We start from the raw sequence: 25,683 nt of genomic DNA, 5'->3' as shown, positions 1-25,683 counted from the left end.
CCTAGTGGCTGCTCCATGGGCATCTGGCCTGAGTGCAGACTTGACCTGCGTGCTTTCTTCCTCCTGGACTTCAGAAACAGCTGTGGTGTTTCAGGCATTCTCTGAGTAAATGGCTACCCCAGGATGCTGTTAATTTGCATTCTCTCTTCCACTCCCTCTGCTTCTTAAAACTCTCCCTGCACTCTCCACTCTGTGTGTCTTTAGTTTCTGTAAAGAATAATTCAATTCCTAGTATGTTCTGATAATGGGTTGGACAAAGAGATAAATAAGTCCTGGTTTCTGCCATCAGCTAGGAGATAAATACCAATGTCTGGCTTGGAAAGATCATTTACCAAGGGCCTATCTATGTGCCAGAAACTGTGCTGGTCATTTGACATTTTCTGTCTCATTTAGGTCTTATAACACTCTTGAAGGAAATGTCATTTTATTCCTATTCTCCAGATAAGAAAACAAAGGGCCAACAAGCTAATGTGACTTTACTCCCCACCGTATTGACTCTTAAAGACCTTGGATTACCGTGAAGATTTAAATATAGGGGATGCAATTAGCCCAGCGTGAACCCAGGGAGCTAGTACAAGCAATCCTACTCCTACCCGTCAACCCTCTTCCCCCAACTAGAAATCGGCCCCGTGGAGCCTGGGTGGTATGTCTGGTAGTTGGTTAATTAGTGAAAGGAATGTCTTGGTCACCTCTGTTTCTGCTGCTGCGTGGGCCAGTCTGAGAGATGCCTTCTTGGACACTCACAGGGCACTACTGTCCTTCCAGGGGGTCCACTCCCCGATGCCAGGCGCCTCTAACCACCTTTCACATCTCACACTCTGGACCTGGTTCACCTTGCCAAGAGTTTGTTCCTGCTGGACTCATGTTTACATGTTCTTTCTCTCAGAACAGCCTCCTTAGAGTCTAGACTGGAAACTCAGTGCTGCTGCTAACTGTTATTTGGGGATGGGGGTCGGGGGGTGGGGTGGGATGTTAAATATCTAGGCTAGGAGTCATATGCTGACCTTTTAAGGAAAGACCTATGCGAGGCAACAACGCCTAGTCCATACCCTTTCTGGTAGAAAACATCGACGTTAGCTTGCTTCTGCTATTTAATTATGAAACGGTTAATATTATCAGAGTTTGAAACAGCTTCCTGTGGCTCCCAGATGAGAGAGAAAATGTGTTCCTTTTTTTATGTGGTCCTTTTAAGTTAAGAGATTTTCTGTCTCCTGACACCAGAACCATCTTTTTATCTTAACTGCTCTTCTAGTTAACTAATATTCACCAACTATAACAAGCACAAATATATGAATCATCCCTACCATAGGCTATGCTTTATTCTAAGGCTGGCAATAAAGACAAAGCCCCTATTCTTTTATTTATTTATTTGTTTGTTTGTTTATTTATTTATTTAACATCTTTTTGGTTTTTTTACATCTTTATGTAAAAAGATATATATGCCCATGCCACTCTCTCATTTCGTCCCAGCTTACCCTTGCTACTCCCCATAACCTCAAGTCCATTCTCTACATCTGCATCTTTACTCCTGTCCTGCCCCTAGGTTCTTCAGAACCTTTTTTTTTTTTTTTTTTAGATTCCATATATATGTTTTGGCATACGGTATTTGTTTTTCTCTTTCTGACTTACTTCACTCTGTATGACAGTCTCTAGGTCCATTCACCTCACTACAAAAAAACTCAGTGTCGTTTCTTTTTATGGCTGAGTAATATTCCATTGTATGTATGTGCCACATCTTCTTTATCCATTCATCTGTTGATGGACACTTAGGTTGCTTCCATGTCCTGGCTATTGTAAATAGAGCTGCAATGAACATTGTGGTACATGACTCTTTTGGAATAATTATGGTTTTCTCAGGGTATATGCCCAGCAGTGGGATTGCTGGGTCGTATGGTAGTTCTATTTTTAGTTTTTTAAGGAACCTCCATACTGTTCTCCATAGTGGCTGTAGCTATTTACATTCCACCAACAGGGCAAGAGGGTTCCCTTTTCTCCACACCCTCTCCAGCATTTATTGTTTGTAGATTTTTGATGACGGCCATTCTGACAGGTGTGAGGTGATACCTCATTGTAGTTTTGATTTGCATTTCTCTAATGATTAGTGATGTTGAGCATCCTTTCATGTGTTTGTTGGCAATCTGGATATCTTCTTTGGAGAAATGTTTATTTAGGTCTTCTACCCATTTTTGGATTGGGTTGTTTGTTTTTTTTGATATTGAGCTGCATGAACTGCTTGTAAATTTTGGAGATTAATCCTTTGTCAGTTGCTTCATTTGCAAATATTTTCTCCCATTCTGAGGGTTGTCTTTTCTTCTTGTTTATGTTTTCCTTTGCTGTGCAAAAGCTTTTAAGTTTCACTAGGTCCCATTTGTTTAATTTTATTTCCATTTCTCTAGGAGGTGGGTCAGAAAGGATCTTGCTGTGATTTATGTCATAGAATGTTCTGCCTATATTTTCCTCTAAGAGTTTTATAATGTCTGGCCTTACATTTAGGTCTTTAATTCATTTTAAGTTTTTTTTTCGTGTATGGTGTTAGGGAGTGTTCTAATCTCATTCTTTTACATGTAGCTGTCCAGTTTTCCCAGCACCACTTATTGAAGAGGCTGTCTTTTCTCCATTGTATATTCTTGCCTCCTGTATCAAAGATAAGGTGACCATATATGCGTGGGTTAACCTCTGGGCTTTCTATCCTGTTCCGTTGATCTATATTTCTGTTTTTGTGCCAGTACCATACTGTCTTGATTACTGTAGCTTTGTAATATAGTCTGAAGTCAGGGAGCCTGATTCTTCCAGCTCCGTTTTTCTTTTTCAAGATTGCTTTGGCTATTTGGGGTCATTTATGTTTCCATACAAATTGTGAAATTTTTTGTTCTAGTTCTGTGAAAAATGCCATTGGTAGTTTGATAGGGATTACACTGAATCTGTAGATTGCTTTGGGTGTATAGTCCTTTTCACAATGTTGATTCTTCCAATCCAAGAACATGGTATATCTCTCCATCTGTTGGTATCATCTTTAATTTCTTTCATCAGTGTCTTATAGTTTTCTGCATACAGGTCCTTTGTCTCCCTAGGTAGGTTTATTCCTAGGTATTTTATTCTTTTTGTGGCAGTGGTAAATGGGATTGTTTCCTTAATTTCTCTTTCAGATTTTTCATCATTAGTGTATAGGAATGCAAGAGATTTCTGTGCATTAATTTTGTATCCTGCAACTTTACCAAATTCATTGATTAGCTCTAGCAGTTTTCTGGTAGCATCTTTAGGATTCTATGTATAATATGATGTCATCTGCAAACACTGACAGTTTTACTTCTTCTTTTCCGATTTGGATTCCTTTTATTTCTTTTTCTTCTCTGATTGCTATGGCTAAAACTTTCAAAACTATGTAGAATAATAGTGGTGAGAGTGGGCAACCTTGTCTTTTTCCTGATCTTAGTGGAAATGGTTTCAGTTTTTCACCTTTGAGAACAATGTTGGCTGTTGGTTTGTCATACATGGCCTTTATTATGTTGAGGTAGGTTCTCTCTATACCTACTTTCTGGAGGGTTTTTATCATAAATGTGTGTTGAATTTTTTCAAAAGCTTTTTCTGCATCTACTGAGATTATCATATGGGTTTTATCCTTCAGTTTATTAATATGGTGTATCACATTGATTGCTTTGCATACACTGAAGAATCCTTGCATTCCTGGGATAAACCCCACTTGATCATGGTGTATGATCCTTTTCATGTGCTGCTGGATTCTGCTTGCTAGTATTTCGTTGAGGATTTTTGCATCTGTGTTCATCAGTGATATTGGCCTGTAGTTTTCTTTTTTTGTGACATCTTTGTCTGGTTTTGGTATCAGGGTGATGGTGGCCTTGTAGAATGAGTTTGGGTGTGTTCCTCCCTCTGTTATATTTGGAAGAGTTTCAGAAGGATGGGTGTTAGCTCTTCTCTAAATGTTTGATAGGACTTACCTGTGAAGCCGTCTGGTCCTGGGCTTTTGTTTGTTGGAAACTTTTAAATCACAGTTTCAATTTCATTACTTGTGATTGGTCTGTTCATATTTTCTATTTCTTCCTGGCTCAGTCTTGGAAGATTATACCTTTCTAAGAATTTGTCCATTTCTTCCAGGTTGTCCATTTTATTGGCATATAGTTGCTTGTAGTAATGTCTCATGATCCTTTGTATTTCTACAGTGTCAGTTGTTACTTCTCCATTTTCATTCCTAATTCTATTGATTTGAGTCTTCTCCCTTTTTTTTCTTGATGATTCGGGCTAATGGTCTATCAATTTTGTTTATCTTCTCAAAGAGCCAGGTTTTAGTTTTATTGATCTTTGCTATTGTTTCCTTCATTTCTTTTTCATTTACTTCTGATCTGATCTTTATGATTTATTCTGCTAACTTTGGGGGTTTTTTGTTCTTCTTTCTCTAATTGCTTTAGGTGTAAGGTTAGGTTGTTTATTGGAGATGTTTCTTGTTTCTTAAGGTAGGATTGTATTGCTATAAACTTCCCTCTTAGAACTGCTTTTGCTGCATCCCATAGGTTTTGGGTCGTCGTGTTTTCATTATCGCTTGTTTCTAGGTATCTTTTGATTTCCTCTTTAATTTCTTCAGTGATCTCTTGGTTATTAGGTAGTGTATTGTTTAGCCTCCATGTGTTTGTATTTTTTACAGAGTTTTTCCTGTAATTGATATCTAGTCTCAAAGCATTGTGGTCAGAAAAGATACTTGAAACGATTTCAATTTTCTTAAATTTACCAAGGCTTGATTTGTGATCCAAGATGTGATCTATCCTGGAGAGTGTTCCATGAGCACTTGAGAAGTAAGTGTATTCTGTTGTCTTGGGATGGAATGTCCTATAAATATCAATTAAGTCCATCTTGTTTAATGTACCATTTAAAGCTTGTGTTTCCTTATTTAGTTTCATTTTGGATGATCTGTCCATTGGTGAAAGTGGGGTGTTATAGTCCCCTACTCTGATTGTGTTACTGTCGATTTCCTCTTTTATAGCTGTTAGCAGTTGCCTTATGTATTGAGGTGCTCCTATGTTGGGTGCATAAATATTTACAATTGTTATATCTTCTTCTTGGATTGATCCCTGGATCATTATGTCATGTCCTCCTTGTCTCTTGTAACATTCTTTATTTTAAAGTCTATTTTATCTGATACGAGTATTGCTTCTCCAGCTTTCTTTTGATTTCCATTTGCATGGAATATCTTTTTCCATCCCCTCACTTTCAGTCTGTATGTGTCCCTAAGTCTGAAGTGGGTCTCTTGTAGACAGCATATATATGGGTCTTGTTTTTGTATCCATTCAGCAAGCCTGTGTCTTTTGGTTGGAGCATTTAATCCATTCATGTTTAAGGTAATTATCGATATGTATGTTCCTATGACCATTTTCTTAACTGTTTTGGGTTTGTTTCTGTAGGTCCTTTTCTCCTCTTGTGTTTCCCACTTAGAGAAGTTCCTTTAGCATTTGTTGTAGAGCTGGTTTGGTGTTGCTGAATTCTCTTAGCTTTTGCTTGTCTATAAAGGTTTTAATTTCTCTGTTGAATCTGAATGAGATCCTTGCTGGGTAGAGTAATCTTGGTTGTAGGTTTTCCCTTTCATCACTTTAAATATATCCTGCCACTCCCTTCTGGCTTGCAGAGTTTCTGCTGAAAGATCAGCTGTTAACCTTATGGGGATTCACTTGTATGTTATTTGTTGCTTTTCCCTTGCTGCTTTTAATTATTTTTAATTTAATTTTTGATAGTTTGATTAATATGTGTCCTGGCGTGTTTCTCCTTGGATTTATCCTGTATGGGACTCTCTGTGCTTCCTTGACTTGACTATTTCCTTTCCCATATTAGTGAAGTTTTCAACTATAATCTCTTCAAATATTTTCTCAGTCCTTTTTTTTTTTTTTCTCTTCTTCTTCTGGGACCCCTATAATTTGAATGTTGGTGCATTTAATGTTGTCCCAGAGGTCTCTGAGACTGTCCTCAATTCTTTTCATTCCTTTTTCTTTATTCTGCTCTGTGATGGTTATTTCCACAGTTTTATCTTCCAGGTCACTTACCCGTTCTTCTGCCTCAGTTATCGTGCTATTGATTCCTACCAGAGAATTTTTAATTTCATTTATTGTCTTGTTTATCATTGTTTGTTTGCTGTTTTGTTCTTCTAGGTGCTTGTTAAACATTTCTTGTATTTTCTCCATTCTATTTCCACGATTTTGGATCATCTTTACTATCATTACTCTGAATTCTTTTGCAGGTAGACTGCCTATTTCCTCTTCATTTGTTTGGTCTGGTGGGTTTTTGCCTTGCTCCTTCATCTGCTGTGTATTTCTCTCTCTTCTCATTTTTCTTAACTTACTGTGCTTGGCGTCTCCTTTTCGAAACCTGCAGGTTCATAGTTCCCGTTGTTTTTGGTGTTTGGCCCCAGTGGCTAAGGTTGGTTCAGTGGGTTGTGTAGGTTTCCTGGTGGAGGGGACTGGAGCCTGTGTTTTGGTGGATGAGCCTGGACCTTGTCTTTCTGGTGGTCAGGTCCACGTCTGGTGGTGTGTTTTGGGGTGTCTGTGACCTTATTATGATTTTAGGCAGCCCCTTTGCTAATGGGTGGGGTTGTATTCCTGTCTTGCTAGTTGTTTGGCATAGGATGTCCAGCACTGCAGCTTGCTGGTCATGAGTGGAGCTGCGTCTTAGCTTTGAGATGGAGATCTCTGGGAAAACTTTCGCAGTTTGATATTACGTGGGGCTGGGAGGTCTCTGGTTGACCAATGTCCTCAATTCGGCTCTCCCACCTCAGAGACTCAGGCCTGACACCCGGCTGGAGCACCAAGACCATATCAGCCACACGGCCAGACAAAGTTCAACCAAAGTTGTGATACTTATTTCCCTTGTAGGAGTCCACATAATATTAAGAGGCACCGTGGGAGGAGTATATTAATAGGTACCATGTCTTGGGTCTTGCGATTGCCTTTTCCCTCAGTGACATCACCTCCCGGCAGGTCCTGAGGATACCAGGCTCCTATGAGAGAGAACTGGACCCCACAGTTTCCCAAAGCTGAAGCCCCAGTGGGTCCTGAGGAGACCCAGCTTCCGTTAGTGTGGACTCGACCCCGGGTTGTCCTGAAGCCCGGGCTATCAGCATGGACTCAGCCCTGCGTGTTCCAGAAGCCAAAGACCCAGTGGGTCCTGAGGAGACGGGCCTCTTGGCAGCTGTCCACAAAGCCCCTATTCTTAAATTAAGCAATTTCGAGGTTCTGAGCAATGAACCTGGCAGGAGAGACATAAAGATGGTAAAGATGGGATCCCTTGCCTCAAGCAGCTCACTGATTATTAAGAAAAATAGATATTCATACAAAAATCTGAAAGTGGACTGTCAGGGGCTCCTGTTCCATTAGGGTCCATTTATCTGGGAGTGTTGGTTATCTATGGTTGGCATGATTTTTGATAGTTCAGTGCCTGTGTCTGGTTGCTAATATAATTATCATCACTGCTGGAAGATATGATGCATTTACTGAGATGGTACCACATTCCTGACACTGTGGTAGGCATCGCGATACAGTGGTGAACAGAAGACGCAGTGCCTGCCCTGAAGGAATTTACCATCAAGTTACTAGGTTCTAGTGTTTGAATAAGATATTTTAGGAAGCATAACAAATGTAGGCAGTCTTTCTCCCTAGAGGGAGAGGGATTTACACTTATGATTAATCTCAGTGAGTGATGGGAAACAAGGAAACAAGTGGATTTCTATGCAAAAGAAATAGCTCCTATGCTAATATTAACATGATGAAGAGCACTCACTTTGGCATCACTGCAGTGATGCAGCCCTGCCAGCTCCTGGGCTGGGTAGCAGAGAGCAGCAAGGAGGTATGAATGTAGGGACCCACTGTGAAGGCCTCAGATGCCAGGCTAATCAGTGTGGACCACATCCTGTGGCCAGTTGCTCTATAACAGCTCAAGGGGTTCCACCAGGGAGTGAGATGGAAAGATGTGCCTACACCTCCCTCATCTCACAAGCAAACAGACAATAGAAGAGATGAGGGGTAAGAGGTGAAAATGCTAAGGACATAGAGTACATAGGACCGCATGCTCTTTAGTTGCTGTAAAGGAGGAAGACAGAAGACTGGAAGTTGACATCTAGGTTTCTGGCCAGTTTAAATGGCAGTGCTTTCAATACTTAGGGGAGCCCAGGAGAAGGGGGAGGAAGAGGTTTAAGGAGACGATAATGTGTCCAGTTTTGAACATGTTGTTTTGTCATACTCATGGGATATTCAGAGACAGATGTCCGGGAGGTTTGGGCATAAATGTTTGTTCCAAATAAGAGCAGAGTGGGTAATAGAAATTTGGGAAGCATTGTTCTAGACATGTTAATCAAAGCCTTGAAATTAGATGTGAATAGTAAAGCCAAATAATGAGACCCGTTGGGGGCTCAGGATGTAGTCCTTAGAATTTCTTTGCTGGCCCAGCACTGTCCTTGCCAGGCAGATCCAATCTACTCATTGTACTGTGACCGTGAAATTGTCTTTAATTTTCCCAGGCAAAACTCCCCTCCTCATCTCGTGCCCTCTCTACTAGCTCTTAGCACAACTTGCCTTGGATTCTAATTAGCTGTGGATAAGCCTGCCTTTGCCCCCTAGCCTGTAAGCTCCTGCACAGCAAGAACTATTCTTATTCTGCTCTATGTGTGTCTCACCTAGTAGGTCATCAGTAGATGCTTGGGAAATTAACTTGAACTGATCGGCCTCTAAGTCTGTGAAACCCTTCTAGATGACAGACATTGTATATACACTATGCCACACGATCATCACAGCCACCTGTGAGCTGTCTATTATTATCCTCATCATGCACATAAGAAAACTGAGGTTCAGAAATTGAAATAGGTCACACAGCCAATGAGGACTGAAGCCCAAATTTGAACCCAGGATGGTCAAACTCCGAAGCCCATGCTCCTTTCCCTAGGCCCTATGAATTCAACAACACAGTATCTTCTCGGTTGCTTCTAAAGTGAGTAGAAAGTTTAGTATCATCTAAATATTATCAAAAATGACCAGCCTAATTGAGAGGGGAAGAGTAAGAATTGCCACAATTTTGAGGAAGTTTGTTTCTTTTCATCTATACCAAAAGGGTTAATAAGCCCATTTTTCAGAGAGTTAAACAAAGACCCAACAGGGGACCACTGAGCTGTCGCTACAAGCACAGAGGTTGGAAAATGTGGTTCCTTTTTCCAGCTTCTCATTTGGAAAACAACAGAATTCCCAAATTCCATGCTATTCCTGTTTCCTCACCCCATGGACTTATGTATCTTTGCGTGTGTTTATGTTACTAGGTTTGCTGAAAAGCCCAGTGAACAAGACGGCCCTGATGCTGATCGCTGTGAGCTCCTGCATCCTGGCCATGGTGTGTGGCAGTCAGATGTCCTGTCCACTCACTGTGAAGGTGACTCTGCATGTGCCCGAGCACTTCATTGCAGACGGTAAGAGCTGAGCGTCGGAGATGCCCCGCACCAACTCGGCACCTTGCACCCCTGTGTGCTCCAATGTTCCCCATGCGTGGCCCAGCCTCAGAATTATATTACTAAAAAAGAGAGCGAGCATCCAAAGACCTTAAAAGAGGTCTTTATCTTTGAAAATCCTGGATTATTTGAATGGAACTAAAGACTGCTTTTATTCCATGGGCAAGGGTAAGGTTTGTTAATAAAGAAAGAATTCAAATGTGCGTGCAGAAAGATTGAGCTACTTCAGAGAACCTACTGTTTTCTTATCATGCTTGTGCATCCTATGCCTAACTAAAAATACCGCCCCGCCCCCCAAAATAGTCTTTCCTATTTTAAAAATACGACAAAGAAGACTGTATGAGCTTTGTTGGAACTTCCTAAGTGTCCTGGATTATACTCATATCTCATTCGCTGTAAATGTCCTTCACAAGCGTGTTATATCCTACCATTTACTCCTCACCCAATTAGTTTGAATTAATGAGACACTGTAGTCGCTATACTCATTCGCAAAGCATGGTCCAAGAAACTGATTAAGGTGCTTGATATCTATTGCTAAAGTGCCCTCCAGAAAATTGTTCCAGTTTATATACTCCAGCAGAATGTGATGTGTTTCCCCAAATGCTTGGCATTATTACTTATTTATTTTTACAATTTACATATATTATAACTTTTCCTTTACATACATTACAAAAAATTATATTTCTCTATAACAGAAATGTATCCATTTGGGGGAAGAATTTTTTTTTATTATTGAAGTGTAGTTGATTTACAATGTTGTGTTAATTTCTGCTGTGCAGCAAAGTGATTCGGTTATACATATATATATACATTTTTGCATTCTTTTCCATTATGGTTTATCTTAGGATATTGAATATAGTTCCCTGTGCTATCCAGTAGGACCTGGTTGTTTATCCATTCTATATATAATAGCTTACATCTGCTAATCCCAACCTCCCCCTCCATCCCTCCCCTCCCCCCTCCCCCTTGGCAACCGCCCATCTGTTCTCTATGTCCATGAGTCTGTTTATGTTTTGTAGATAGGTTCATTTGTGCCATATTTCAGATTCCACATATAAGTGATAGCATATGATATTTGTCTTTCTCTTTCTGACTTACTTCACTTAGTATGATCATCTCTAGTTGCATCCATGTTGCTACAAATGGCATTATTTCCTTCTTTTTTATGGCTGAGTAGTATTCCATTGTATATATGTACCACATCTTCTTTTTTATTATTAATTTTTATTGGAGTATAGTTAATTTACAAAGCTGTGTTAGTTTCAGGTGTACAGCAAAGTGAATACATATATACATTATATATATATATATATATACACACACACACACACACACACACACACACACACACACACACATATACTCATTCCTTTTTCAGATTCTTTTCACATATAGGTTATTACAGAATATTGAGTAGAATTCCCTGTGTTATACAGTGAGTCCTTATTAGTATTATTATTTTTAAATGTATTGAAAGTTATCATAAATATAATAAAGAAGAAATATTATGTATGCAGCTTAATGAATTTTTACATGAGTTCACCCAGATCAAACATAAACATTTCCAGCACCTTCAGCTTCCTTATGCCCCCTCCCAGTGAATCCCATCCCAGGGATAACTACCCTTCTAGCACCATATTAGTACCATTATTATTTTTTAAAATCTTTTTCCCATTAGATATATATCAGATGTTTTTGAGATCCTTTATATTTGTCAGCCATATTTTAATGCAACTCGATTTTATCTCTAATTTTTTAAGTTACAGTGTTCACAACTTAGCACCAATCCCTTCAGTATGTTCTGTGCAGAGTGGAACTTTCACCTCCTTTCTCTTCTAGACTTATACTAAAGCATCCTGTGTTTACTCCTACTTCACCATAGTGAACTAGCCCCTACTTTAAATTTTTTTTAAATTTTTTTTATTGAGGTATAGTTGATGTGCCATATTAAATAAGTTTCAGGTGTACAACATATTTTGCACAATTTTTAAAGACTATATTCCATTTATAGTTCTTATAAATTACTGGCTATGTTTCCTGTGTCATACTATATATCCTTGCAGCTTATTTATTTTATATGTAGTAGTTTGTACCTCTTAATCCCCTACCCCAGTCTTGCCCCTCCCACCTTCCCTTTCTCCTCTGGTAAACACAAGTTTGTTCTCTATATCTGTGAGTCTGTTTCTTTTCTGTTATAATCACTAGCTAATTTTATATTTTATTTTTTATTTCTATTTTTCAACTGAAGTGCAAGTAAGTTTAGTGTTTCTCATCTTATATGCACTCAGTTGATTTTTTGACCAAAGCAGAAGACTTTTGGTTCATCCCTATCAAATCGTATGTGCACATAAGACAGGAAAATATGGGAATATGTAATGGCAGAGGCATAGCAGAAGTAGAAGGAACAAAATTTACTGAAGCAGCTAGGCACATAGGCTCGTGGAGCTTGGGACTGGAAAAATTGCCAGAACCTGGGTGTGGCTGGAACATGGGATGGGAGAGTAAGAGTGATGAAAACCAATAGGGCAAATTTTGACCATTGTTGGAGGCATGCGAACTTACCTTTTATCGCCACCAGTCACTATTCATTAATTGTAGAATGTTAGGTCTTAGAGACATCACATTTTCAACATTTATTTTCACGCATGTAGAAATGGAGCTCCTAAGAGGCTAAGTAACTTGCTCAGGGTCATGATAAATAGTTTAATGGCTGAGATCAGAGACTATAGAATAATACAAACAAAATTCAAATACTTGCCCTATTACCTGCCGCTTCTGTAGCCAAGTGAATTATTTACCTCTCTGAGTCTCAATCTCTGCATCTATAAAATGGGAATGATAATAATACCTATCTCATAGGATTATTGTGAAGCCTACAATTCCATATTTATCAGATTTTTAGATAGCATGTAGGTGGGAAATAGCAAAATCAAAGGATTACCCAAGAAAACTGTAAAACTACTGTGGTGGCTTCAAAGGATAGACAAAAATGTGGTAAATTAAAAGGTGCCCTTTCCTGATAATTCTTATTCTGATCTCTGTCATAAACTTAAATCTTTATAACTACATGTAGACTTGTCTGTTTCTGCCTCTAGACTGGAATGTCTGTGAGGCAAGAGTATCCCTGGTGACAAACATACCACATGGCCTGTGATGGATGCTCAATAAATATGTGTTGAATGAATGAACAGGGCCTAAATTAAAGCAGAATTATGAAAAGTTCTGTGGGATTCTTCTACCAGATGTCTAAGCAGAAAGGAGAGACCGAGTGAAGGAACACTAAGGCAGAGAATGCACAGAAGTCAAAAAAATTGGAAATAACCATGGAATATACAAGATTAGAGACACAATTAGCAAACATGGCACACACCGTTAGGAGCACCTAACCCAAAGTGTGTCAGTCTCGAGGCATAATGGAACCCTCTTTCCCTACATGCTATAATATCTTTGTAAGGAATGTACCCTCTGAAATGGGACATGTTTGTGTAAGTCTCATTTTTTTAATCTGTAAAATGGGGATTATTTTGAAAAGATTGAATGACATAATATGTATAAAGTACCAACAGAGGATCTAAAGCACTGGGATTGCTTAATAAATAACAGCTGTTATTACTCTTACTCCTAAAATGATCCATAACGGAAGAGACCTCAGAAGCTGGACTGTAGTCAGACAGGAAGGTATAAGGAATTATGTAGATGAGAGTAGCTATTCTCAGGAAAATGGAACAGGGAGTCCATTATATGCCCCCCAACCCCTGGCCCATGGAAGTCTTGTAATGTCTTCCCAGTGGAAGACATTAACACTTGAAGGTCCTCCATCTTCTGGGGATCTTCAGGAATCCAGAAAGCAACCAACGCTTGAAGTCAGGTGGACAGCTGTCTAATAGTTCTAGGCAAGCAGACCTGCCGCAGCACAATCCAGTGCCTCTTGTGGGTGGATAATCTCTGTGCATTGCTCATTTCATTCTCTCAACAGGTCTCCAAAGTGATCTTTATTATCCCTATTTGACAGATAAAGAAACCAGGACTTGAAAAGCAGTAGAGTCTTGCTTTCCATGGGGGGTGGAACATGATCTGACAAAGAAAATATCATATGGGTTGGACTTAGTGGGGCCTCTAGCTCTGATTTCTGGAGATATGAGAGTGTTATGCAGGGAGGCAAGAGGGGAAATGATGATGATGGTGCCTATTTTCTTGAACCCTTATCATCACTTGGCGTTAATATTTATAAATGCATTGAGATATAGAATAAAGAAAGAATGCAGATTGCATGTGTGTAACTAAATTATTTTTTTACATATATTATACAGCCAGATCAAAATATAGACCCCCACCCAAGGCCACTGGCTGAGTTATAAACAGCAGTACCGTCATAATGAGGCTTATCAGGATGAGAGAAACCCCTGTCAAACGGGAGAGAATCCATTGAGACAAGGCCACCCAAGGACCATGGCCAAGGCTGCTCTCACCTTTCTTACCTTCCCCCATGAAGCTTAAGCTGCCAAGCTGCCAGCCCTTTCTTAGTAGACAGAGCTCTCAGCCAACCTTGTACATTGGGCTGTCTGTGGTGCTGAAGTATTGGAGATGGCTGAGTAATGGGTTCGGTCTTCAGGAAGAAAATGAATTTTGCACTTGTGTTACAGCATAGTTGTACTTGATGCTTGCTGCCCATTACAAGAAAAAGGTCAGCATGATAAAGTACTTGTCCAGAGCTCAGCTGGTAAGAACAATAAATACTAACAGAGTCCCCTTCCAAGCCCTTGGCAAATATTGTCTCTTCCTTTGTCTGTGCCTTCTCAAGGCCACTGGTGGCTTTTTGCTCTGCTAAGCACATAGTGAAGGGATGGACTAGGTTTGTGTCCAAATTTACTGAATTTGGCACTTGTTTTTCATCTGAGGCCTATAAGTGATATTCATTTGGGTTATCTGGGCTCATGATCCCCAGAACTAGTGAATCGCATTTTCTAGGAGTAGAGCCCAAGTATTAATATTCTCAACAAGAACTTGAGGTGATCCCTTAACAGAAGTTTGAGAGCTGCATCAGTATCTCTTTAAGTGTTACTTTCTTTTCATCTAACAGATTAACAACTCCTTGAGACCTCTTGGAGCCCTGATAAGGGGCTTTGGTTTCTTCCATCTTAGACTTGATCAATGCTGTATTAAGGGAGCTGCCTTATGGTACAATTCCAGTGATTGCCCGTAACACTGAATACCATGTGAATGGTCCAATATGAGTTTTATAACAAGGCAGCTCTCATCACATGGATTTGGGCTTCACCCAAATTGCCCTACAGGTAGCATTATTGATGAATGGTTATTGGCTAACATTAAAAGCTCATATGAGTTGAGATGTTAGTTTCTTCATCCCTTGAGGCTCCCAATGTATAATATGTCAGGATATATTCACCAAATATCCTGGCCCTATAGTAAGCCAGTAGAAGAGACAACTTTTAAAGGAATAAGCTGTCTAGATCAAATGGGTGAAATGGTTCCACTCTAGTGTAGATAGATAACACTATACCTAGAGTTCTCTGTTCCATTTTGTTCTGGTAGTTGTGCTTTAAGAAGCACAGAAGGTCAATGATATATTGGAAGGCATCCAAAATAAAGGAATTGCAGCCAAGAGGTTGGAAAAACATTGTCAATACCTAATAATCCCTTAAGGAAAGGGTGGAGGAGAATCATTCTATAAGAAGAGTTGAAGGAACTTAGACAAAAAGTGAGCTTAGAATTATTGAGCAAATCTGTTATGAATATGGAAGTGTTCAAAACACTTTACATGGAGTTACTAATATAATTCTCATATCAGAACTCTGAGGCAGGATTTAGCATCCTCTTTTTGCATAAATGGAAGGTAGTTTTTGGAGATGTTAAGTGATTTGGCCAGATTAACACACAGAAGTGAAGCAAGGTATGAAAGCCCAAGTCTACCTAAACCTCTCATCCAAGTTTTTTCTATGTCCCATGCTTCCACAAAAATGACCATGATAATTATCATTTGTCTTGAAAAGGGAGCAGGCTTGTTCTGGAAGTCCCCAGGAAACAAAATTAGAGCTATATGGGTGATGAGGGTGGTCAGAGATGGGAGAAGATTGAGTCTTAATCTGGAAATGTCTTCACTTTCTAAGCTTTTAGTCATCTATAAAGTGGGGGATTATAGCAGTACATATCTCCTAGAGCTATTGTGAAGAATAAATGAAATAATGCTCATAAGGCTTTTAGCTCAGTACCTGAGACCTAGTAATGGCTCAATAAATCATATACATGTTAGTAGTTGTGATAATACTTTTTTAATATTGGAAGGGGGTCACTGTAAGGTAATGAGTTCCCCACCAAAGGGAATTTCCTGAAAATAGATGACCACATTTCTATGAAGCCGTAGAAGAAAAGTGAAGAAATGTGTTTGGCTAGGGTACAAAATATTTTGAATCAGAACCATTTTATCAGACTATAAATTTTTAAAACACTTAAATTTTTAGGACCTTTAGAGTATGTTTGTTTATTCTTTACTTCCTCATCCCTGAGTATCACCCATTCTTTGCCTAGGCTCAGAAATGGAGTGAGACCCAGGAATGGGTTATGGCCAGTGATGTCTCTTGACTAAATACACCCCCCTACCCAAGAACAGACTGTGTTCTTTTATGTTGATATGCTCATTTCATAAATATCTATGCCAAAATATCTGTTTGTTAAGGTCAAGTTAATGTGTTAGCCTTGACTTTGGGTTTGGACTAAGGTGTATTCAAGTCTTCTCTATTCCCTACGACTGAGGAATTGGGGATTATGGATTCCTTACCAGCCTATGAAATCCTCAAGTGGAAACGTTCATCATTAGGATGGCCTGGTTCATTAATATGCCACATGTGTAGCTGCTTTTGAACACAAAATTATATACAATGAATCTTGTTCTACATTTATTTGCTTGCACTCCTACTTTATGTCTTTTAACCCAAGAGAGTGAGCTAGTGTGTGGCTGTGCTGTTAATAAGGAATGAGGTTCATAAGTGACTTCAGAGCAAGTTTGCAGTGATTTGAGTACATGGGAGGAGTATTTTCAATTCTTAGAAGTGGAAGTTACACCACACTGAAGGTGACTGCTTAGTCACAGACCACCAGGCAACTTGTCTAAAAAGAGTAGTTCCTTGGACATCTTGCTCTCTGGAATCATCCGGAGCTTTGTTTTAAAATGTTCAGTTTTTATTTCAGACTTTTGAGCACCATGGAACATGTTCAGGTATAGAAGTGCTCTACAGTATGACATCTGCCTTTTCCATTCTTAACTCCTTTGCATGCACTTGATACTATTTAGACAGATAGACTGCCTGGCTTTGTATTACCTCATTTCTGTGTATTGCAATCCTACCCATGTCTAAGACCTAACTTAATTTTCTCCTTTCTCCAGAAAACCTTCTTCAACAAAAACCCCAAAACTTCTTCAAAGGAAACGCCCATCAGAAATAATCTCTCCTTCCTTGAAAATTACATAGAACTGTATTTGTATCTTTCTAATAACCCCACAGTCTAATTTCCATCACAGTTATTGTTATGTATGTGTCACTGGAACAACTGACATAGTCCGAAGAACTGGCCTCCTGCATTAAATCAAGCGCCTCTCCAGTCTTTTCTCGACATTGCAAACAGAGCAGTCTTTTAAAATGAAAAATCTCAACATGTTACATCTTCCCATAAAACTGTTCAAGTACTTCTTATTGTACTTATTATAAAGCTTGAACTCTTTAACATGGCCTTTAAGTCCCAGCAAGATCAGGCCCCTGCCTGCCTCTCTAACCTCACCTTATACCAGTTCCTCTACATTGTTTTCTTAAATATCCTTGGCTGTCTCCTGCCTCAGGGCCTCTGCACATGTCCTTCTTACTCTCGGAAAATTTCTCCCCACTTCCTCAGTTTCTTCGGTACAAATTCCATTTACCCTACCGTGGTTGACCTCCCCTTTCATTTCCCAGTCTCTGCTGGGCCCTTAACTATTCTTTCTCCTTGAGCCCCGCTCTATTCCTTGATTGCACTCATTTCTATTTGTAATTGTAGTCTTATCTAGTTAATGTTGAGCTCTCCCACTAGGTTGCCAGCTCCTTAAGGATAGACATCATATTTGTTTGTTTTGAACATTATATTCAGCACCTAGGACAGCACCCAAAACGGAGTGCCCCCAAAGCTTTGGTTGAATGAAAATAAATAAATAAATAAAATGATTTTAATAGCTAGTCTGAGATTTCCTCAAGAGCAAAGCCACAGTTTATTCATGCTCTAAACTATTGTGAAGCCTAACGACGGTTCTGACTCAGTAGACATATAATAAATTATGACTGTGAAGTGAATGAAGGGAGACAGGTCAGGCAGGTGGATGCAGATGCCCTAAGAAGATACATTCCGGGGAACGACGGTGCAAGAAATCTGAGGCTGCCTCCTCTTCTTATGACTGACTTCACTTCCCAAGGTTTTTGTTCCCATCCCCAAAGATAAGAAACTCCAATCAAACTCACATCTCTCCCCCTCCAACACCAAAATGAAACAAGCCTTATCCCAGAGCCCAGGAAGAGGGGAAAATATAAATTGAGCTGAGACTCAGAACACCCAGGGGGGGGAGGTGGCAGTGAAATACCAATAAACCATATTAATATGCTGAAATCAGGAAGAATAGGTTGAACTCCAACCCAGATTTAATAACTGTATGCGAGAGAGTGCAGGAGAAGGCAAGCCTAGGTTTCAGTCAGAATTAAAATGAAATCGGTAATGAAACTGGTAATATAATTATAAACTGTGAAAACTTTTTCCCTTCTCCCTCTTCTTGTGCTTAATGGACAGCTTGCTAAGCAATGGCCTGGAGCTGGTGCTGGGAGCTGTGGAGAGCCCCTAGAGTGGATTCTGTTTTGGGTTTTTTTTTTCGCCTCAAATCTGTTCATTACAAAAGTCTAAGTCCACAAAACCATGGAAGGAAAAAATGCTTCAAGCCGTTTCTTCCTTAAATAGTAACTAATCCCCAGGTTAAAAGTGACAAGGGGCTTGAGGGAGAACAAACCCCGGAAAACCATTCTAAGCAGCTGAACATGTTCAAGCTTTTAAAGATATCACAACAGCCATTTCGGTTGCGATCTTTAATGGCACTTTGTGCTACGATGTTAACTTGGCTTCCTGCCAGGATGAATTGTTACTAATTTCCCTTCTTAACAAAAGGTATAACTGAGTTTGACATCCAAATTTGGAGACTAATTTCTGTGTTTTGATAGCACATCAAGTCCAAAAATATATTAGTAGGAACTAGAGGCAGAGGATGCTTGCAGGGGGTAGGGGAATTTAGTTTATTCTCGTTAATAATTCTGCTGTTGTGAGCAGAAGCCCACTTTGACTTTTTGACTAGGAGGAGAGAATAGCAGGTGGGAGCTTTGATGGGATGGAGCTCGGGACTATGGAGTTAGATGTTCCATCATTGTTGGCTTGGTGTTTGCAAAGTGGTGTAGGGTTGAGGCAGTGGTGCAGTGCTGGGACAGAGAAGGTCACATGGTACAGAGGTTAGGTGCATTGATCTGTGACCCAGTGGATGTGAGTTTTACTCCCAGTTCTTCTGATTTCTAGTTTTCTGACCTTGGTAATGTTAATTCATCCCCCACTGCTCACTTTTCTCTCCAAAAGCAGTGTTGATATTCCTTGCCTCAACTGAGCGTTAGTGGGGCTGGTGAGTGTGCATGCACTTGGCCAGCTGTGAACATAGCTCTGATGATGAGAACATTGTGCTTTTCCCTTTCTGTTTGTTCAGTGTTTTATTATTTTTGAAGACAAAGAGGTTGAGAAAAGGTCTTAGTGGGTATGGCCAGGTAAGAAGAAGGTACAATTTTAGAGAGGCTTAGCTTGGCCCCAAAGAAGAAATTAAATAGTTAAAAATTCATGAATAATATCACCACTTCTTGATTCATATATAGTGCCTGTTTCTTCCCTTCCTTCCTCCCTCCTTCCTGTGGTCAGCAAATATTGCACACCGCCTTCTCTGTGGCATGCTTCGATGCTCAGGGATGCAGATATGGATAAAACACTATCTCTGACCTCCCCCAGTTTGGTGGTAGTAAGACACTACCAAGCAGATGAAATAGGAAACACAGTGTGGTAAGAGTCTTAACGGGGTTTGCAGTGCGTGCTGTGGGAAAATAGGGGACGGGCAGCCAAGTACCCCAAGCTGGAGATGGGGTGTGGTGCTAAGGAGAGGATGTCTTAAGGAGGTGCTACCTGAGTTGGGTCTTAGAGCCACTGGTGCTTCCCTGGAGGTGGGTGATGGATGACACAGGCTTTCCAGAGGGGTCATGGACACTCTTCACTGCATCCCTATAGACCCTGCTGCTCAAGCCTCCTGGTAATTGTGATAATAACGACACTGTGAATTGGTAACATTTACAGAACATTGCTAAGTGCCAGGCCCCGTGCTGAGTGCTTTGCAAAGCATTACCTCATTTAATTCTATTACCACCTGTGGTAGATCCGGGCATTTTCCCCTTTTTAAATTTAAGGGAAACTAAAGCTGAGGGAGTTTATGTGACCACCTCAGTGTCACACAGGCAGGAACATGTTGAGCAGAATTATTTCAAATTAGTGGCCACAGGATGTGGTAGACAGAGAATTATTCAATGACAAGATCAGGTTCTACCTCTGCCACAAATTCACCTTGACTTTGGGCAAATCTCTACTTCTCCAGGCTTTTTCCAGGTTTTTTCATTGTAAAATGTGGGAAAGGGAACAGGATGGTCTTAAAATTCCTCCCTGGCCTAACATTCGAACGGTAGAATGAGAAATACTGGGGTTCAGAGTCCCTCTTTCCTCATCCCAGTAGGTATGTGGCCTCTGGAGTATTTATGCAGTCACTCCATTAGCATCTTCAGTCCTCTGCTTTCTGACTCTTGTTTGGGACAGTCTGTGGCTAGGCAGCCCCCGAGCAAGGATCTTGGGAGCAGAGGCAGCTGAGCAAACCTTTCGCAGCCCACAAGTTGCCATTTGAAGAATGCTTAGAAGGACCACAGCCAAGCTTGTGCAGGGACCGCAGGCTCCCGGGGCTGCTGGGATGAAACAGAAAGTGGTGGGGAGCTGGGCCGTGGTGGGAAAGATGGCTCTCAGTCTCTAACTCCCAGCTTCAGCTGCTGAGGGACCTTGAACCTCTTGGATGCCAGCAAGAGTATGGGAGGGGGAGGATGCATCATATTCAGAAGGAAATGATGAGATGGGAGGAATAATTAAAACCTGTGTATCCCTCCTGCTTCTCTACCTCCCCCTGCTCATTCCTCCCCACTTCCCCCTCCCCACTCCCGGCCTGTGGTGCCCAGCAGAGCCTTGCTGTTTGGCTTTCCTCCCTAGCCACGCCTCTGAGTTATCTAACCCAAATATATCTGTAGCTGCACATCCTTGTTGTTTTTTTTTTTTTTTTTTTTTGGCTGCTGTTGGCAACTTCCTGGAGCTCTGCTGTAGTCCCTGGGCATCTCACCCTTACTTGGAATTATTCCCAGAGCCTGGACCACCCCTGAACTTTCCATGTCTTCCCTCCCCTGCTTTCACCCTGATTCTCATTTGGACTTTATCAGTGAATCCATCCATCAAGACCATCAGCTGACACTGCTGAGTGTCTGCTCAGTGCCAGGACTCATACTCTAGAATTCACTCAGATACTATCTGCACTAAGGGAGTGTGAGGTAGGGGAAAGAACAGGAGATTTAGAAGCAGAAAACCTCCAGTACGAATCTGCACTCCTCCACTTACTAACTATGGATCTTGGATGAGTCACCTCACTTCTCTGAACCGTCAATTTCACCATCTATAAAAGTACAGCTCTTCGCCTCTACTTCACAGGGCGTTGATGAGGTTGAAATAGAAAGTGGTATGAAAATAGCCTATAACAGGTGCTCAGTAAATGCTAAGCATGCCCTCAAAGGGATTGCACTTGTTATTTAAAGTGATTGGATAGCTGTAAACCAAAAGACAACACTAGAAGGCAGATCATAATCTGGACCAGGCAGGGCATATAGTTAAGAGTCAGCAAAGGCAGAAATAGAGACACAGTTGTAGAGAACAAACGTATGGACACCAAGGGGGCAAAGCGGCGGGGGGGTGGGCGGTGGTGATGGGATGAATTGGGCAATTGGGATTGACATGTATACACTGATGTGTATAAAACGGATGACTAATAAGAACCCGCTGTATAAAAAAATACATAAAATAAAATTCAAAAAAATAGAGTCAGCAAGACTGCCAGGGAAACCTGGTGTTTTCCACTGGACAGATCTGGGTAAAGCTTCAAGGAGCTAGAGGATTTAATTTGCCTTGGATGTGTCCCATCAGAGGAAGCTGGATGGGCAGGGATTGGAAGTGAGACTCTATGCTTTGTTGGAGACGATGAGAGAGAGTGAAGACAAGAAGGGTGACCCTCCAGGCAGGAGGAACAGTAAGAGCAAAGGTGTGGCAGGAGCAGGTAGCATCCAGAGCATCTGCGGCTCTATGGGGCTTGAACGGGACCAAAAAGAGGAGCAGATGAGAAGAGCAAGGGTCTCTGTGTTGGGCTTTTACCTTGGAGGTGGTCGGGGGTCACAGAGCCGCTAAAGGGTTTTAAGCAAGGGAGTATAAGCAAGGTAGTTGCTTAAAAGGCAATGCAGTATGGCAATTCAGAGTTCAGGCTGTAGAGTCCGATGTATCTGGGCTCAACTGCTGGTTCCATGACTTACTAATAGTTATTTGATATTTACAAATGTTACTTAACCCTCCGGTGCGTTTCTTAATCTGTGGAGTGGACATAATAATAATAGCTCCCTCTTAGGAAATTTAAATGAGATACTATCTCTCTAGTATTTAGTAGAATGTTTGGCAAGCACTGAACACTGGGTAATACTTGTTTTTATTGACCTCATCATCTTCATCACTCTCTCCGAGTCTAAGCTAGTCTCCCTCTTAAATGATCCTGAACTTTTCTTTTTTGCACTCAGCACATTCACAATTGCTTATTTGATGTCTGATTTGGATAAGAGTCTGAGCTGTAGATTCACACTCCCTGGGTTCAATACCTGGCTCTGATATTTCCTAGCCATGAAGCATTGAGCTACTTATTTAATTTCTAAGCCCTTGTTTACTCATCTTTGAAAGGGGGGTGATAGCAGTAAACCACCTCAAAGGGCAGTCAAATGATTGTATATGAAGCACTTGACAAGGGCTCGGCACATAGTCGAGACTTGGTAAACAATACCCCTGATAATGCTACTTTAAACCCCTAAGAGCTAAGATTGTAGCTGTATTGTTCTTGTGGAGTCTCCAGTACACAGTCAGCATTCAATACAGATCTGTGGACAGACTGACCACTGTGTAGAAGGTGAGTCTGAGGGCCCAAGACAGAAGGCAAGCAATTTATTAGGGGGCTGTTACATTTAGTCTATATAATAATGTCTGAACAAGGGCATTAGAAGTGAGAGTGAAGATAAGGGAGTCCTATGGAACGAGAGCAAGGAAACTTAGCAGTTCATTGCAAGGAGGAGCCAAAGAGGGAAAGGAGTCAAAGACTACTTGACATCTGCCTCCTGGGATCCTTTAGAGGCTGGTGACCCCAGACATCAAAATGAGAGTGCTTTTTGCCAAGCTGTGAAGTGCATGAACACCAACAGCAGAGTGCATGGGTTTAAGTCCTAACTCCGCCTTCCCTATGATGCTACTTCATCTTCGGAAAAACAGAGATGCTAATGCACCGGGAATCAGACTGGGATCCTGAGGATTAAGTGGTTGTTAAATGCAAGAGCCTGGCCGTGGTAAACACACCCCAAAGCTAGCTATTATTACTATTCTGCTCACGCACCAGCTTTCCTACGTGAGATCAAGAATCAGGTGCCCACCTCTTGGTTATGTTTGTAGAAAAGAAGGAAAGAAAAATGCAAGGAACTTTGAAGAACACACGGTCTTAGGACCTTTACAAATCCTACCTGGATGGAAATTATTAGTAAGAGATGTCACTGTGCTCTGTGAGCAAAATTAATTTGCCAGATCTCTGAAGGCTGCGCTCCTGAAGGTTTGAATCATTTGAGTAATATTTCAGGTGAAGTCTCACCACAGTCTTCGGGCCAGGATGGAGAATGGAGAGAGTGATCAGTCCTGGCCCTCACACAGGTGCTGACATGACCGCTGAGTGTGAAGGCTCCGGGGGTGGCCGTTTCCTGAAGAGACTCCAATGCAGCATGAACGTGCGGGGCGTGCAGCCTGCCATGGAAGCAGAGGCTGGAAGGGGGGCCCAGGGGCCCAGTGATTGGAGCTGGTGTCACATTTGAAATATGGAAACAATTAACAGTGGCAGCTTCTGCCTCCTCAAGAGAGAACGTAGGTGCAGGGGTGAGGGCACACAGTGGCCATGGGGCACATGGCAAAGCAGCCAGCTTGGCAATTTTCTGAATTGCAGAATGTGAGAGCCAAAAAATATTTTCAGCCTTATCTTTTCTCGTTTCCTGTCTCGTTAGCACTCCAGCCAAATGAAATGGCTGTTTCCTGAAGGCCCAGGTTCTCTTTTTTTTTCCTTTACAGCCATTCCTTTCCTGTCATCTAAATCCTCGTTTCCCTCCACTCCACCTAGCTGCTGCTTCCTGGTACTTAAATGTTCAGCTCAGATGTGGCCACCTTGACTTTGCAGGGGAGACAAGGGCCCCAGCTCTGTGCCTCCAGAGCTCCCTGTTTCATCTTCATCACAACCTTGGTGATGGTCTGTGGTAACTGTCTAGTTATCCTGCAACTGAACCATACACTACTTTCAGGCAGGGTCTCTCTCCTCCACCTTGATAGCCTCCAAATTTTGTCACAGTATCCAACAAGGAGTGGAAACTCTGTATTTTTATTTTTTTCTTTATTTCTCTGTTTTTTAAAAATTTATTGGAGTATAATTGCATTACAGTGTCGTGTTCGTTTCTGCTGTAGAACAAAGTGAATCAACTATATGTATACATATATCCCCATATCCCCTCCCTCTTGCGTCTCCCTCCCACTCTCCCTATCCCACCCCTCTAGGTGGACACAAAGCACCAAGCTGATCTCCCTGTGCTATGCGGCTGCTTCCCGCTAGCTATCTGTTTTACACATGGCAGTGTATATATGTCAGTGCTACTCTCTCAATACATCCCACCCTCCCCTTCCCTCCCTGTGTCCACAAGTCTGTTCTCTACATCTGCGTCTCTTTTCCTGCCCTGCAAATAGGTTCATCAGTACAGTTTTTCTAGATTCCATATATATGCGTTAATATACAATATTTGTTTTTCTCTTTCTCATTTACTTCACTCTGTATGACAGACTCTAGGTTCATCCATATCACTACAAATGACCCAATTTCATTCCTTTTTATGGCTGAGTAATATTCCACTGTATGTATGTATGTATGTATGTATATATATATATATATATATATCATATCTTCTTTATCCATTCATCTGTTGATGGACACTTAGGTTGCTTCCATGTCCTGGCTATTGTAAATAGAACTACAATGAACGCTGTGGTACATGAATCTTTTTGAATTATGGTTTTCTCAGGGTATATGCCCAGTAGTGGGATTGCTGGGTCATATGGTAGTTCTGTTTTTAGTTTTTTAAGGGACCTCCATACTGTTCTCCAAAGTGGTTATATGCAATTCTCACTGAGGTTGATCTCAAAGGATTCTTAGAGAAAGGAGGGGTTGAGTTGAACATTAAGGGTAGGTTGGGCTTGGACAGATTCATCAACCCCTTCAAAGAATTTGTTTGAGGAGAGGATGAGACTGGTTTGTGCAAAAGGAAATTGAGCTCAGCTTTTCCCCCTCCCTTATCAATCTGCTGAGTCAGCCCTCAGCAGCTCCCAGTCTCACACCCTCCCCAGCCTCACACCCTCCCCATCCTCACGCTCCCAATAAGATCCATCTATACAACAAGCACATACTTATGGCATATCGGGTGTTTCAAATACAGTGTGAGACAGCAAATTGGCATTTGGAGCCCTCCAGTCACCTTTTGAATCTCCATCCTTCTGCCCTCCCAGGATCAAGCTCACTATTAGAATCCAAATTAACATAATATTGGTTAATTATAAAAATAATCAACTAAAAGTCATCAATGTGCCCCTGATGTGGCAGGCAGTGTACCAAGTGTTTTACCTACTATGTCTTAATCTTTCCAGAACCTATTCACTCGTGGAACAGATATTTATTTCATGTTCCTTAT

At 41.1% G+C, this 25,683-nt stretch overlaps 1 protein-coding gene across 4 annotated transcripts in view; it reads left to right on the top strand.

Annotated features, from left to right (window-relative positions):
• Positions 1-25,683, top strand: part of ASTN2 (astrotactin 2) — an 895,599-nt gene that overhangs the window by 359,362 nt on the left and 510,554 nt on the right. For all 4 annotated transcript variants that reach the window (XM_059925469.1, XM_059925467.1, XM_059925466.1 and 1 more), the window contains one exon: positions 9,299-9,445. In XM_059925469.1, the coding sequence (XP_059781452.1) occupies positions 9,299-9,445 (147 nt within the window). The remainder of the gene's footprint in view (positions 1-9,298; positions 9,446-25,683) is intronic.

The sequence above is a fragment of the Balaenoptera ricei genome, chromosome 6, assembly GCF_028023285.1.
Source record: "Balaenoptera ricei isolate mBalRic1 chromosome 6, mBalRic1.hap2, whole genome shotgun sequence".
NCBI lineage: Eukaryota > Metazoa > Chordata > Mammalia > Artiodactyla > Balaenopteridae > Balaenoptera > Balaenoptera ricei.
The sequence above is the reverse complement of the archived record's forward strand: the minus strand, read 5'-3'. Positions and strand labels throughout refer to the sequence as shown.